At 39.3% G+C, this 17,117-nt stretch overlaps 2 protein-coding genes across 2 annotated transcripts; both read left to right on the top strand.

The window, feature by feature from the left end:
• The first annotated feature begins 6,259 nt into the window (after window positions 1-6,259).
• On the top strand, window positions 6,260-8,554 carry LOC115921416. Its single transcript, XM_030978882.1, has one exon. The coding sequence runs from the start codon at window positions 6,260-6,262 to the stop codon at window positions 8,552-8,554; it is 2,295 nt and encodes a 764-aa protein (XP_030834742.1).
• Window positions 8,555-8,582: 28 nt separating this feature from the next.
• Window positions 8,583-13,870, top strand: LOC115921415. The gene is made up of 2 exons (XM_030978881.1): window positions 8,583-11,840; window positions 13,771-13,870. Exon 1 carries the CDS (start codon window positions 8,583-8,585, stop codon window positions 10,989-10,991), a length of 2,409 nt encoding a protein of 802 aa, XP_030834741.1. The 3' UTR covers window positions 10,992-11,840; window positions 13,771-13,870.
• Window positions 13,871-17,117: the final 3,247 nt, after the last annotated feature.

The raw sequence follows: 17,117 nt of genomic DNA, 5'->3' as shown, positions 1-17,117 counted from the left end.
ACCTCTCTCTCTCTCTATTACATTCTCAACCTCTCAATACCTTTTGTGATAAACCTCTCTCTCTCTCTCTTCCATTCTCTACCTCTCAATACCTTTTGTGATATACCTCTCTCCCTCTCTCTTCCATTCTCTACCTCTCAATACCTTTTGTGATAAACCTCTCGCTCTCTCTCTCTTACATTCTCTACCTCTCAATACCTTTTGTGATATACCTCTCTCTCTCTCTTCCATTCTCTACCTCTCAATACCTTTTGTGATAAACCTCTCGCTCTCTCTCTCTTACATTCTCTACCTCTCAATACCTTTTGTGATAAACCTCTCTCTCTCTCTCTCTTCCATTCTCTACCTCTCAATACCTTTTGTGATATACCTCTCTCTCTCTCTTCCATTCTCTACCTCTCAATACCTTTTGTGATAAACCTCTCTTCCTCTCTCTTACATTCTCTACCTCTCAATACCTTTTGTGATATACCTCTCTCTCTCTCTTACATTCTCAACCTCATTACTTGTTCTGATTTAAAAAAGAGATATTTTGAAGCAATTTGCCTCTAAAATGTATTTTTGGTAGGATACTTCTTCCTGTTTAAGAACATTGCGCGTGTCTCACTGCAGGGATCTATTGATAAATTCACGCGCTATCCATTCTAGCGAGCCTTTCTAGCCGCCGAGAGAGGGAGACAAATAATTATCTTGTTTAATCTTTTATTCTCAAATTTGTCTCTAACTCATTTTCTGATTACTAAAATGTAAATGATGCCGATTATAACTAACACCTTTAACTCGCTACCTGATCTTTATCGACGTTATTCGTTTTAATCAAAGTATATGATTGAAATTGATGACTGGGTAAGAGGTGTTTGTTGCTGTGACATGGAGCATAATAATACAGACAACAGAAAGACACATGTTTATGGACTACGATTTTCGGTTCAACCTTCAAAAACAAAAACTCATTATTTATTTAATAATCACCACAAATACACTACAGAGGAACCACTACAAGGCATTTTTTGTGAAAGGTTTAAGCCAAATAAGTCAAGACACCACAAAAAACAAACAATTCGAGGCTACGTTATTGTAGGAGGAAAGATATTCCATTGTCTTAATCAGTGTCATAAAACTCTTGACAAAGATTTCTTCTTTACCAGTATCTACATCTTTACTTTTCATTTTGTTTTGTTTGGGGCGTACAATAAATGTCAAAGATAAGCAAAATCAGAAACAAGATCTGTCTCTTTTTACTCCTGACCAATTGGCCATGACCAACACAATGAATTACCTTTTAACATGGTAGATACAAGTTGATTTTATAGTTGAAACATGCATTTTCTACAGACTCTTGCCAGAGTGAGGCGGGTTCGCGGGGGAAGGAGGGGGTGTAATCCCCCTCAAATGGTTTTATATGTGTATTTTGGAGGAAACCCCCTCCCTCATTTTTATTTTTAAATTAACAAAAATAAAAAAATAAATAAAAAAATTGTGCTAAAAGGTGACCAAAAAGGGTGACATTACCCCCCCCCCCCCTCCCCACCACTGAACGAAATATCGGTCGGCCAAATTTTCATATTTTCGGGACCAAAGAAAAAATCCTGCGTACGCCACTGGCCAGAGTAATTACAAGTATAGAGACAACACCAGTCACCGGATTCATGCATGAAATTACAAATACCATTTACATTGTTTTGCAACAGCTTCAAAAATCATATTCAGAATAAAACAACATCATTAGGGAATGAGCTGTATCGATCATGAGCTGTATCGATCAAGGCAACAGTGCCGATAAAATCAATATGAACCTTTGCAATATTTTCAGAAATACAGTAAAATGTCAACTTAATAAAATTCCTATTTAACAGCATTTGTAATGTCTTGCAGTATGTTGGCGTTTATCGACACAGGTCGACCTTCAAAGTCTGAAAAATACAAGTCCCATCGACCAGTTCCACTACATGTACCAGGGACGGATCCAGGGGAGGGGCACAGGGGGCACGTGTGTTGAGGTCTTAAAGTGTAACATGGTCTTAAAGTGTAACACGGTGCCTAAGTTCCTGAAAAATTAGTCGATGCGCACAGCGCCTTGGCATAATACATCTAGCTGTATGCTGTATGCTGTTCACTCGAACTAACCAGCTGGCCGCAGCAATGTCTCGCCGAATTAACTAACTAATCAATATATTCAGGGGGGGGGGGGGACAAAAAAAAGACACTTTCTGGGGAGAAAAAAGGGCACATACAAAGGGAAATCTCAAAGCAAAAATATACAATTGTTTACATTGTGGTCACAATAATGAGGGATGATTTCAATATTTGTTTCTCAGACTCTTTTAACTGAACATGCATGGTCCAATTAGCTACTTTTAATGTTACTTTGCACAATCTGAATATTCACTTACATGACATGGAAGCAAAAGTTTCAAGATAAGTGAGGTCGCTGTGCGAAAACTTACAGCTTGGGATTTTAATCACGATGATGAAAGACTGAAAACTATATAACACACTTATATCAACTATAAATGCGATCTAGCGTAGACACAAGCTTGGGGGGGGGGGGGGGGTTAAAGAAAAAGAGTTGCTCTTAGTCGCTTAAAAAATAGGGGCACATGTTATGGATAAATGAAAATGGAGCACTCAGATGGAAAAAGGACATTTATTTGAAAAGAAAAGGAACATGTGTCTAAGTAAAAGGGGCAGTAATCAGTGGTGAAAACGGGGCATTTCTCGCACCTGAAAAGGGGTTCTCACCAGAGATTTTTAAAAGTGGCACTAATGATAATGAAAAATGGGCATTTGTCGCAGGAAAAGGGGAACCTATAAGATTTTAATAGTGGCATTTATCAAAGATGAAAAGGGGTATTTATGAAAAGGAGAGGGGCCGTATTAAAAAGGGGAAAGGGGCACCCATTAGGAGGGAAAGGGTACTTTCAAGAAAGGTAAAGGAGGCATGTGTCAAAGGGGAATTTATGAGAAAGGGAAGGGGCTCTTATTAAAAAGGGGAAAGTGGCACATATCAAAAAGTAAAAGGCACTTATTAGAGGGGACACGTGTCAAGGTAACAATAAAAAGGGCTATTATCAGATATCATAAGGGGCACTTATGAACTTGTGACAAACATACAATCCAGATGAAATACGCCATAGGATGAAATCATTTCTTCACAGTATACGAGTAAGGGAAGAAAAATATAAGAAACCAAGATAACTTTTAAGATTAGAGAAAAAAATAAGAAAAAGATAAAGGAAAGAAGGGAAAAAAGGGTAGACAGGCCTATATAAAAAAAAACACACAAGAGGTTGACTAGAAGTGAAGACATGGTATCAATATTATCTTGCTCCTTTCCCTTCTTCTTTCGTCTTCTTTTCATTTCAATTGTCTTTCAATTTATTTCTATCTTTCTTGGTTTCTTTTTCCTATATTCTATTCATTTATTATTTATATTTATTTTCTTTTTTACTTTTTCTTTTTTCTTTCTTATCCCTTTTTATTTCTTCCTTTCCTTCCTTCTGTTTCTTCAATTTCTTTTTCATTTGTTTTCTTTTCTTTGCGGCTTACTTTGCGGCATATTTTCATCATCAAGAGAAGTTAAATGTGCTAGATAGATGTAAACAGAAACATTGATATCTCCACATTCTAATGGCAACTGGTATTGCTAATAGACTGAAGTCACTTGATGAAACACGCCAGAATTACGTGGTAGGTGATGGCTTTGTCCCCCCATAACGAATGGCGATTAACACGGCCTGCTGTGCATGTAGCGCAGTCGAAGCGCAGTCTATAAATGCTTCGCGGTAATGACAATCTTCGGCCTTTTCCACTTGAATCTTTCCCTCTCTCTCTCTCTCTCTCTCTTTATGGGATGAAAGAAAGCTTATGAAGCTACTCATGTAAGGCATAATCTTTCCTATCGGTCTGTATTAAGCTTTAAATGTTGAATTGGTACACTTTAGTCGAACAATTGCTGCAACTAGCTAGTAGTGAACGAAAGCGAGCAGTATACTGCTGTTTGCATGCATGATAACTACAGCTAGCTGTGCGTAAGCGCCGCGCGCACGCAGCGACTTTTTTTAAGGAGCTAGGGGGTCGTGTTACACTTTAAGACCATGTTACACTTTAAGACCTCAACACACGTGCCCCCCGACCACCAAAAATATGTTAAAATTAGCCCCAATTTCGCCCCAAATATACTGAAAAACAGGGACGTGCCCCTTCGGCCATTGTTAGCCTATTGCCATAACATTTTAGAGCATTTGGAAGAAATACAAAATGAGTAAATTATATTAATTTTGTAGCACATTTCAAAGAGGAAAAAAATTAAAGCCTATCTTGAATTTTTGGTAAAGAAATAGAAAAGGCCATAATACAATAAATCTGAACTGTTTATCATGCAGTAATTTTTAAAAATGTATTTAACAAACAAACACTTGCTAGAAATCACATTCACTGAAACAACAAGTTCTGTATAATATAACTACATACATTTCTTGGCTTTATATGCTCATTATACTCAGCTTTTACTTTTTTTTACTTATCATTTTTTTTTCGTAATAATGGATATTTAGTGTCAATTACATTTGAATCTACAATTTAAATTCATGTAATTACCAGAACCATACCTCGAGAATATCTGAAATTAAAAATAACAGCAATAATAATAATTATGATGACAACAACAACAACGTTAAGAATAATTATAACTGTTGATACGAGTTTTTCCCAATTTGACATTGTGACGTCAGAAGCGGGGTTTTTAGGTGGATTCTGCATTCAGGTCATAGAGGGCGGGATTTGATTCTGTGGAGCTACTGATTTACGTTACACTGAATGTTTATTACACTGAAAAGTCTACTGTAATTTTGTTTTCCTGAGACAGCCCAATGTTGTAAGTAGAAAATCACTGCATATTATGATAGCTCAATATTTACTTTTTTGCCTGATGTTAATGGTGATTATAATGGTGGATTGATGTGATGTATGAAATAAGATTAGAATCATAGAACATCCATACGTTTTGAATGTAAATGTACCACATATAAGTTTTGGTGTAAGTAGCGTATAAGATAATTCATGCTGGAAAAGTACGAAATATCCAAGTAAGGTTATGATATTATGAATGAGCAAGAAGCTCTATTAATGTATGACAGAATACGATTATGACTTAATTATGAACAGAAGATGATGGTCTAAATTTAGTTAGCTAGGGAAAGTAGCATTTGAGGTAAAAGGGAAATTTTAGCACAAAATGACAGAAAGTAGGTCGGGTCAATTTGCATGACAAGGGTAGGCATACAGAATATGGAGTGAATATTTTGATACAGGCATCAAGGATAACAATGTCATTTATAGTTATTATTCGGTGCTATGCATTTGGAAGACAGTTTGTTGCAGCAAACTTGATTGTTTTAATTGCGTGATGCATATGTATATCAGCCATGCTGATAATTTGTTTTATCTGTTCTATCTTTTATTAAAGGTTGAACCACTCATTGGTATCATCGCAAGGGCATTGTTGTCGAGTCGTCATTGCAGTTGGGCTTAGTAGTACTCATAACGTCACCGTTCCTACATCAGTTCAACAACAGCTTCCAGGTCCACATCAGACTACAGACAGGCTGTTACAATGAGTACTGTTGGACAAAAGAATGCCAAAGGAGACCCTGAGGGTGGAGTCCGTCCTGAAGATTCGGCCAGCCAGTGTGGGAGCACTACATCTTCAGTGCGACTGCGGACTATGGCACGTAGAGCTGCTTTAGCTGTTGAGGCTGAAGCACTGAAACAGAAGATGGCGCTGGAAAAGGAGGAGTTAGCTTTGAAACAGCGTAAAGCTCAGCTAGATATGGATACCAGGATGAAAATATCTGATGCTGAGACACAAGTCTATTTGAATGAAGCGGATAGGCTATTGTCGGATGAAGCTAGTGCTCCTCAGAAACATCCAGTTGAAGTGAATGAAACGTTGGCTTATCCGCTGGACTCTGGAGTGCCAACGCCAACCCAGGTTGAACAGAGTACGAAGCCAACGGAGGCTTTGTTGCTGCAGATTTTGCAGGAGGGACAGAAACAACAGAGGCAATTATTGGAGTCTCTTAATGTGCCTCAAACACAAATGATGACGTATGATGGCAACCCTCTTAAGTATTGGGAATTTTGGAGGGCGTTTGAGAACTCAATAGACTGTACAAGTATCCCGGACAGTGCCAAACTGACCCGCCTTCTATACTACTGCGAAGGGGATGCCCGCAAAATCTTGCAGCCTTGTAGTATTATGCCATCTGGCGAAGGGTATATGAGGGCGAAGGCCATGCTACAAGAGAGGTTTGGTACACCCTTCATGATAGCTGATGCATGGATCAGGAAAGTGACCGGAGGGCGGAAGATCACCGGACGGGACAAGAGGGCCCTAAGAGAATTCGCAGATGAACTGCAAGTTTGCTCACTGACTTTAGATGCCATGGGTTACATTGGCGATTTGTCACCACAGTTAGTCCTTGTCCAGATAGTTGAACGACTACCACTATACTTATGCGGGAGATGGCTGAGTGTGGTACGAAGAATCAGGCGAGAGGATAGACTTCCTAACATATTTGACCTGGTGGATTTTGTCCAAGGTGCAGCCGACGAGGAGAATGATCCGGTCTACGGAAGGCTTCTTACCAAGGATCAGGGCGGTAGAGGCATCTCCCAGAACAAGAAGTCGACAGGACTGAAGAAGGGTGCTTTCTCCACGACAGCCACAGGCAATGATGTGACACCACAGCTGTGTGTGATATGCAAGGAATCGCACAGTCTGTTTGGCTGTGACAAGTTCAAACGAATGCAGCTAGATGACCGGCTGAAACTGGTGAGGGAAAACAGGCTTTGTTTTAACTGTTTGGAGAAGGGACACATGTCGAGAAACTGTAAACTAAAGAGGGTATGTTCAGTTTACGGATGCAACAGGAAACATACTAAGTTTCTCCATCAGCAGAAACCAGAACAACCTCAGCAAGCACAAGAGGAAGCTGTTGGTCCTTCACCTGAGAAGATTGAGAGTCATGTCACAGGGGCCGGGAACATGAAGGTGCTATTGCCAATCGTTCCTGTCTGGGTTTATGCGGCAGGCAGTAATATTGGTGTAGAGACTCTAGCACTGTTGGATTCAGGCTCGACAAGTACCTTCTGTACCAAGAAGTTGGCAGCAAGAGTGAAAGCAAGTGGATTGTCCAGTATAGTGTCTGTCTCAACTCTGGAAAGAGCCAACAGCGAACTTCAGACCAGTGTTGTAAGCCTGAAAGTTGCAGCAAAGTCATCATCCAGGATGGTAAATCTCTCTAAAGTCTATACCAAGACAGACATTAACATTAACTCAGATCACCTGCTAATGAAAGAGGATGTTGACAAACTCCAACATCTCACAGATGTCGACTTTCCATCGACTACCAAACTGCAGGTGGATCTCCTGATTGGGCAAGATTATCCAGAGCTTATTTGTCCTCTCGAGATACGACGTGGCGAGCCAAGAGACCCTTATGCAGTAAGGACAGTGCTGGGGTGGACCCTGAATGGGCCGGTTCAGAGTGATGGTAGGAAGATGGCTGTAACATCACACTATATCTCAGATGAAATATCCCTTGAAGACCAATGTAAGCTGTTTTGGTCTCTAGAAGGCATTGAAACCCTCCATTGTGATGCTAAAGGAATGTCAGTCAAGGACCGAGAGGTATTGAAGCTATGGGAGGACAATGTGGTAATGAATGGAGGTCACTATCAACTGCCCATACCATTCAAAGAACGACCCCCGCCACTTTGTGACAATAGATGGATGGCCCAGCAGAGACTCCATTCACTTAGAAGACGACTTCTCAGGGATACGGCAATGCATGCTAAGTATTCACAGGGCATGGCTGACCTAGTTGCCAAGGGCTACGCCGAGGAAGTTGATGAAACTCAACCGCCAAATGGAACTTGTTGGTACCTACCACATCACCCAGTGATAAATCCGAAGAAGCCAGACAAACTTCGGATTGTGTTTGATTGTGCTGCCAAGTGCTTAGGAGTTGGTCTGAACGATGTGGTGATGCAAGGGCCGGATCTGACCAACAAGTTGACTGGTGTACTTCTTCGATTTCGTCGAGCACCAATTGCCATCATGGCTGACGTGGAAGCCATGTTCCGCCAGGTAACAGTTCATCCAGATGAACGAGATGTACTTCGCTTCTTGTGGTGGCCTGATGGAAGAGTGGATGAAGATCCTAAGACCTACAGGATGTGTGTGCACCTGTTTGGGGGTACATGGAGCCCCAGCTGTTGCTCGTTTGCCATGCGGCAAACAGCAAAGGACTATGGAGATCAGTGCAATACACAAGCACCAAGAGTAGTAGAGATGAATTTCTACGTAGACGACTGCCTGGTCTCTGTTGAAGAGGAAGATGAAGCTATAAGACTGGCATCAGAATTGAGAACCTTGTTGCAGAAGGGTGGATTTCGACTCGCTAAGTGGATGAGTAGCAACAAGAGTTCTGCAAACCATACCAGTACAAGATCGGGCCAAGCAAGTGGTTGGACTCGACCTGAACTTTGATGCCCTACCAATAGAGCGTGCACTTGGTATGATATGGGATGTAGAAAGAGATAGCTTTGTCTACAAGATTCAGGTGAAGGACAAGCCTTTAACACGAAGAGGACTCTTAAGTGTTGTTTCTTCTGTCTACGACCCTTTGGGATATGCTAGCCCATTTGCACTGAGAGGGAAGTTGATTCTTCAGGAGTTGACCCGGAAGAAGCTGAACTGGGATGAGCCTATCCCTGACAGTGATGCAAAGAAATGGAAGGCTTGGATTGAGGAACTTCCACAGATGGAAGGAGTTGAAGTCAGTAGATGTGTCAAGCCCCACGACTTTGGCAGGGTAACTGATTACGAGATCCACAACTTCTCTGATGCATCTGAAGTAGCCTACGGGGCTGTATCATATCTAGTGATGAAGAATGAGGAAGGAGAGGTGCATAGCAGTATCATCATGGCCAAGTCACGCCTTGCTCCAGTAAAGACCGTTACCATACCTCGACTAGAATTGATGGCAGCTACACTTGCTGTGAATATGGATGTCGTGATAAGAGGAGAGCTATACCGGTCTGTGAAGAAATCATACTTTTGGACTGACAGTATGATAGTGTTGCACTACATAAAGAATGAACATAGAAGGTTCCGTGTCTTTGTGTCAAACAGGGTGGCTATGATACACAATGCCACAGAGATAGACCAATGGAGACATGTTGGCACAACGGAGAATCCGGCGGACATCGTATCCAGAGGCATGTCACCGTCTAATCTGAAAGATGAGGAGAAGTGGTTTGTGGGACCAGCCTTTCTACAACAGCCGGAGGAGAGATGGCCCACATGTCCCATAGAGAAGGATGGGATCAGAGAGGACGATCCAGAGGTGAAGCCTGTAGTCCAGATCTTTGCTACAAGTGAGGGCAAGAAGTGCATCGACCAGCTCTTCATGCACTATTCTTCCTGGACGAGACTACGCAGAGCGGTAGCTTCGTGGCTGAGGTTAAAGGAAACCCTTAGAAGGAATGTAAAGAACTGTACTCCAGTTAAAGAATTGAGCAGACACTTGACAGTGGAGGACTTGAACTATGCTGAAAATTCCATCTTTCAGCATATTCAGACCGAGTCGTTCGATGAGGAGATGACAACCTTAAGGGAGAGAGTTAGAGATCCACAGGGACGAGAGAGACCTGTGAAGAAGGGGTCGAGGCTTGCAAGGTTGGATCCTGTTTTGCAAGATGGTCTACTGAGGGTAGGAGGCAGGCTTGGACGAGCACATATCCCAGACACTGCAAAGCATCAGGTGATACTGCCTAGAAGGCATCATGTGTCAGCACTGTTGGTATGGCACATACACGAGAAGGTTGGACATCAAGGCCAAAATCATGTTTTGGCAGAACTCAAGCAGTACTACTGGATTCTGGGAGCTGGGGTCCTGGTGAGAGGCTTGTTAAGCAAGTGTGTAACTTGTCGTCGCTACCAGGCCAAGGTCGGCAAGCAGAAGATGGCTGATCTACCTGCCTTCCGAGTAGTAGCTGATGAGCCAGCATTTACACATGTGGGGATGGACTACTTCGGTCCTTATGAGATCAAGTGTGGGCGCTCTGTAAGAAAGAGATACGGCGTGATATTCACATGCATGACAACTAGAGCTATCCACATCGAGGTTGCCAATTCTTTAGACACCAGCTCATGCATTGATGCCATCAGACGCATGATGAGCAGGAGAGGACCAATAAAGAGGTTGGTCTCGGACAATGGCACCAATTTGGTAGGCGCTAAAGCTGAGCTGAGGAAGGCACTGAGTGATTGGAACGTTGATGAAATCTCAAACTTCACGGCTAATCACAGTATAGATTGGAGTTTCAACCCGCCAGGGGCCTCACATCATGGCGGTGTGTGGGAGAGACAGATAAGAACGATCAGGAAAGTACTGCATGCTCTTCTCAACGAGCAGTATTTAAGGACATGTCAGTCGGAGGAGCAGCTTCACACTCTGATGTGCGAGGTAGAGGCAATCATCAACAGCAGGCCTCTTACTCGTGTCTCTGATGATCCTGGAGATCTGGAAGTCATCACGCCCAGCAGTCTGCTACACATGAAGCAGACCTCAGCACCACCTCCGAGTAAGTCCACTGAGGGAGATGTCTTCGCCAGGAGACGTTGGAGGCAGATGCAGTACCTGGCTGATCTCTTTTGGAAGAGGTGGATTAGGGAGTATCTACCTAGTCTACAGCAACGTCAGCGGTGGCAGCAGCCTGAACGCAATCTTCAGGTTGGTGACGTGGTTCTCATCGCAGACGGAACTGTGCCGAGGTGTTGCTGGCTGATGGGACGCATTTTAGAAGTGTACCCTGGTAAGCGGGGATATGTACGTAGCGTGAAGGTTAAGACTGCAACGTCGACACTCGTCAGACCCATCGCGAAGCTTTGTTTACTTCTCGAGCAAGAGGAATCGCGATAGACGACTTCGAGAAGTTAGCCATTTTATTTGTTGTTTTTAGAGCTGATACAAAATAATTCCAGTTCAATTCAAGATAGGGATTACTTTAGGTAGCGTTGAGCAAGAAACATTCAACTTCTGTGGACACAGCATCTAGTTTAGGGAGCATTGAGCATGAAACATTCAACTTCTGTGGACACAGCATCTAGTTTCGCATAAATGGATTCGGTTTAGATTCGCTTCAACAAGAAGAGACTTTACTACAGTGATATTATACAGATAGATGTGTTTCGTAGTGACTTGCTGAAATGTTTAATTGAATTGAAGCATAACTCATTTCTAGTTAGAATTCAGTTTCTAAAGATAGTATTCTGATGGTAATACAATAGTTTGTAATCAGAAGATAAGGAAAGAAATACAGGTAGTATGTCCTTATTGTCATATTATTAGTGTTCTGCTATTCGGTAAGGACATATGTTTCCATAGCAACCACCTTTTTTGGATTTAAAGGGACTGTATTTATTCAGTTAGGAAATATGTTTCCATAGCAACCACCTTTTTTGGATTTAAAGGGACTGTATTTATCGAAGTCTTGAAAATTTCAAGAGAGTGACAGTTTTGTTATAGATGTTGGCAGTGAAAGGTTTGGTAAATTCAAAGTATTCGGTTAATTTAAGGGGCCGGGATGTTGATACGAGTTTTTCCCAATTTGACATTGTGACGTCGGAAGCGGGGTTTTTAGGTGGATTCTGCATTCAGGTCATAGAGGGCGGGATTTGATTCTGTGGAGCTACTGATTTACGTTACACTGAATGTTTATTACACTGAAAAGTCTACTGTAATTTTGTTTTCCTGAGACAGCCCAATGTTGTAAGTAGAAAATCACTGCATATTATGATAGCTCAATATTTACTTTTTTGCCTGATGTTAATGGTGATTATAATGGTGGATTGATGTGATGTATGAAATAAGATTAGAATCATAGAACATCCATACGTTTTGAATGTAAATGTACCACATATAAGTTTTGGTGTAAGTAGTAGGCTGATCACAGTGCATGCATATACATTCTGCCGTGCACGTCAGTGCACAGCAATAGCAAATCTATGCTGAGAAGCCATTTTTCAACTTATGATTTAAAAAATTCAAAAACATGTAACAACATAATTTTTTCACAGATATTTCAGTCATTCTTTTAACCCACTATACTTAAAATCCTGTGGGTGTGGGTATTAGGGAAAGTATTTATTTTATTTTTTTAAAAAGGGATGTTTTTGACACCGCGCAAATTGGGCCAGTGGGTGTGTGCAATCACCACGGACAATACTGCACTAAATATCCCGGCAGATTGGAAAAAACTCCCCTGTAAAAAATGGACTTGCCACCAATGTTTCATTCACTGGATTTCAATGACCTTACCATATATGGTACCTGTGACCTTTCCCTGGCTACCCCAGCAACAGGTACATCGGAATTTTGTTTCTACACGAAGTTACATTGAGTTGAATGAATTTTCAGAAAATGCTCATAAATCCGTAAATATTGCCCGATTTTCAAATCCTAAACTGGTTTTCAGTAGTTTAACATCCATAGTTTCTTGCCAAATGCTCCGATTTTTAATCCATCGAGTGAAACATTACTGGAAATTGCTGCGAAAGTTCAGCTCATCATTTTATTCAGCAAATGCAAGCATCTACAAAGCTCAAACTTTCTACAGTTGTTTTATATAGATCAGGAAGTTAGGTGAGAAGGAAAAAAAATATATAAACATTGCCCAATTTGCATAACGGTGTTGCGAATATGTAATTAGCTAATTATCAGCTCATTTGCATAATTAATTAGTTTTCATAAATCTTATTATATAAATGGATAGGGATTCATTAGTTGAAGCTTGCCACAAAGTTGTATCAAACAGACTCATTTAAAACTTGAGATATTGCATTTACGCATATTAATTAGCTGGACTTAGTCGTTTTTTGAACATTTCCAAACCTGCGGATTGGTGAAATTGAACAAAATGTGGTTTTTGTCAATCCGGTGCACCAAAATGCAACAAGTCTGGTTCTTGAATTTTATTTTTCATGCTTATTTCACTTTGGTTTCACAATACATATCATTTTTAAGACCATGTATTACTCTATTATGTCAAAAAAACACCCTTAAACATGTAAAAAATCCATTTTTGCCATAATTTGCTATTTGCGGCAGGTTTTTGAATGATTTTACGATATCTTCAAAAGACCATATCTCAGGAATGCCTTGACAGAATTTGAAAATTTTTGCAGCAAAATAAATATATCATTGATATCTTTAATATGACACCAAAATAAAGAATGTCTTATGTGTATTATTTTTTTGAGTGCTCTACCTAGTAAGTAGCGTATAAGATAATTCATGCTGGAAAAGTACGAAATATCCAAGTAAGGTTATGATATTATGAATGAGCAAGAAGCTCTATTAATGTATGACAGAATACGATTATGACTTAATTATGAACAGAAGATGATGGTCTAAATTTAGTTAGCTAGGGAAAGTAGCATTTGAGGTAAAAGGGAAATTTTAGCACAAAATGACAGAAAGTAGGTCGGGTCAATTTGCATGACAAGGGTAGGCATACAAAATATGGAGTGAATATTTTGATACAGGCATCAAGGATAACAATGTCATTTATAGTTATTATTCGGTGCTATGCATTTGGAAGACAGTTTGTTGCAGCAAACTTGATTGTTTTAATTGCGTGATGCATATGTATATCAGCCATGCTGATAATTTGTTTTATCTGTTCTATCTTTTATTAAAGGTTGAACCACTCATTGGTATCATCGCAAGGGCATTGTTGTCGAGTCGTCATTGCAGTTGGGCTTAGTAGTACTCATAACGTCACCGTTCCTACAATAACATTGGATTCAATATTACCACAGTTTTAGCTCAGTAACAATGAAGGGCTTGGAGCATTTATGGAATTCCCTTCTAACTGGTACCCATCGATTAAATGCACCTAGATTAAAAGTAGCAACTGCAACAAAAATGCATTTGATACGGACTTCAACATAGTATTTTATATCAGAGTTTTTACTATCAGAATTATCCATGTACATCGTGTTCAAAGAATTTTCAAGCCTTTCTTTTCTAAACTTGAACTATTATTTCAGAAACAAATTTCCTCTTATCTCATATGTCTAAATACTACTATGCAAATACATTGTTTGTTTTTGCTACACAATCATGTTACATACTCAATCAAGTAAAAAAAAATCATACATACAGGAAATATGCATGTACATATATGATAATAGATGATATGATACAGCTGTTTGTATAAAAGCAAATATAATAGCTGATAAAAAGTTTCGACTAAAAATGGAATACATACCAAAAGACATAGGCAAAATCAAATCACAAATCATAAGCGTAACCAGGACACTTATAGGAGTCTTTTAAGGGAAGGGTCCCTTCATAATAATACCACCAATTAAAACATAAACGATCCCATTGTGTTAAAGATACTATGTCCCTTTTGCAACCAACATCAAATTTTGTAGAACTTTGCAGGAATTATGAATATGTCATGTACATGTATGTCCTATCTGTGAAATTTAAACATTAGCAGTATCCTAGTATTCAAATTATGCAAAGAAACCCGTTTACCTTCTAGACTACACTGCCAGACACTTTTGAGTGACTGACTGACACCTTTTTTTCTTTGGTAAAAAGCATATATAAAATGAGAAGTAACAGGTACATGAGCATTTATCTACATCAATTACCCACTACTTGTAATGGCCAAATTAAACTGATTGAATCTTTGTACAGCACAAAACGTACGACTATTCGGTAAAAGGGTGTAAAAATCAGATTATTACTTAGGTGATTGCAATCGCTTAAGTCGATTCGACAACTAATAGTCGTTATTTTTCCACTTAAAGCCATTTTCAAGCCCTTTCGTTGTGAGGGAAGTTCTAAATAAGTATTTTCAGTTTTTCAGTTTAGTTTCTATTATTTCACATGAAGAAACAAATACATTAACAAAACATAGGATATTTACGAAACTGATATTTCTGAACAATAAAGACATCTACACAGCATATGTTGTATCGCATTTACACTAAATAATTTCAAAGTTACATGTGAAAAAAGGAACTTATTAAAAATCAGATAGCTTGTAGAATTTAAGTTCCTCAGAATTTTGTTGACACAGTGTCATTCATAATAAGGTAGAAGTAAAAAAATAATAAAGCAAAGTATACAGACAAAAATATTATAATGATATGGATGATGGATGTAAGGAAAAACAGAAATAGGAAGAGAAGGTAAAGAACGGGGGTCAGAAGAAGAAGAAGAGAGAAAAGGAATTTTTAGAATAGAATGTTCAAGGTCGGGAGTCACAGTCGGGAAAAGAATTGTATAGTTGTGCTATATTACACGTACGAATTCAATGATAACAATTTGATATGTTTTTTTAAAGCTGCCACAGTTTTTAAGCTGTTTGAGGTTTAGATCAATGTTGCTTCAGTGGTTTAGTCCTGTGTATGAAATTGTTTTTTGGGCGAAACTGTCCTGGGTAGAGGAAGATGATAGTTAGCCCGTGTTGCATTTCGTGTTTGGTATGTGTGTATAGCGTCATTTAATGTCTTTCAAATGCCGTTGGAATTTAACCTTTTCATTTGTTAGGTCTGCAAATGGGACATATTACCTTCAAAGCACAACTATAATATAATCATGATGATAATAATAATATCTCTTAGAGGCTGTTCACACCGCAAAGAGATAGCGCGGTCTATCGTAGCACCCCCTTTTTTCTAGCGCGCGCTAGACCGCGCTCTCTCTCGTGGACCACCCCCAAGAGGTGTTCCAGTGGCACGCCGTTTTGGCTCGCCGTGGCTCGCTGTTGGGCGGACCAAAACGACGTTGTACCTTCCAAACCGCAGAGATAGCGCGGTCTAGCGCGCGCTATCTCTGCCGGTGTGAACAGCCTCTTACATTAGATTAGGCATGCTACCTTCATAAACTTTGAAATCCTTTTAAATGTACTTAAACTTATTCATTAAATGACAACTAATAGTTGTTTGTATGACAAAAATAAATATCAATAAAGTCAATCTTATAGTACACTTTATACCTTACTTTATTCAAACTATGTTTGGAAAATAAAGGAAGGTATTAAAAGTAAAGTATTTCATACAAATAACATTTGAAAGAACATTCCATCAGATCAATGATATCAATAAAGCACAGCGAAAGGTTGACATTTTTAAAAACATTTTGACTATACAATTTTTTTTAATAGCCTGTTCTACGTTCCCATCAAAACTCATTCGGTGGGATAAATATGATCTCGACGTGAACTGAAAACAATTATGCTTGATAAAATTTGCTTTGACTTTAGCAGAGCAGCATGCTATGCCGTTTATCAATGTGTTCTTATCTAAGACTTTTCTGTACATTTTAAGTAAAATAGTCGATAGAATTTGAAAAAAGGCCTCTTCTACATCCTACACCCTAGATATATATACTCATATTTCATCACTTTGTAAGCTTAAAGTTATTACAAATTTTTGGTATGGGGTCTTGAATTTTGGTTCAAATGAACTTATTGGAAGCCAATGCGATCCTACAATATTCAGTGATCGTTGTCGCAGTTGAAATCGAGTCTTAAGTTATGAAATTGTAAATAATAAACTATTTATGTTGTATAGCTCCCTCTCAAGTTCAAGATATTAATTAAGCTATAAAACAATGTTTGTTGACTAAAATCGACCGATTAGCTATTCTCGTTCGGAAATTATATATCACAACTACATATTGTGAGATGTTCATGGTCGTAGCTACCATTGAACATCCGTAGGCGCTATTTGAAATTTATACAAATTTACCGGGAGCACCGGTAAATTTTTATATTCAATTTGTCTCAAATGTAGGAGTGTTTTAGGGGCTAAATTTTCTAGTGCCTATAATACATCCACAGGGGCATCCAAATATATCAAAATTGTAAAGAATCACTATCCACCCAATTTTCAAAATTTCCCAAAACGTTGTATTACCTTTAAAAAGAAGTATTAGCCATAAATTTGTGCGTGCATGAAATTTTGTGAATTTTGCAAGTAATTCAGATTCTTGAAAGTTTCATTCCACAAAATGATTGAAATG

Source organism: Strongylocentrotus purpuratus, unplaced genomic scaffold (assembly GCF_000002235.5).
Source record: "Strongylocentrotus purpuratus isolate Spur 01 unplaced genomic scaffold, Spur_5.0 spur5_scaffold_1, whole genome shotgun sequence".
Classification (NCBI taxonomy): Eukaryota; Metazoa; Echinodermata; class Echinoidea; order Camarodonta; family Strongylocentrotidae; genus Strongylocentrotus; species Strongylocentrotus purpuratus.
This window is presented reverse-complemented; position numbering and strand designations above follow the sequence as displayed.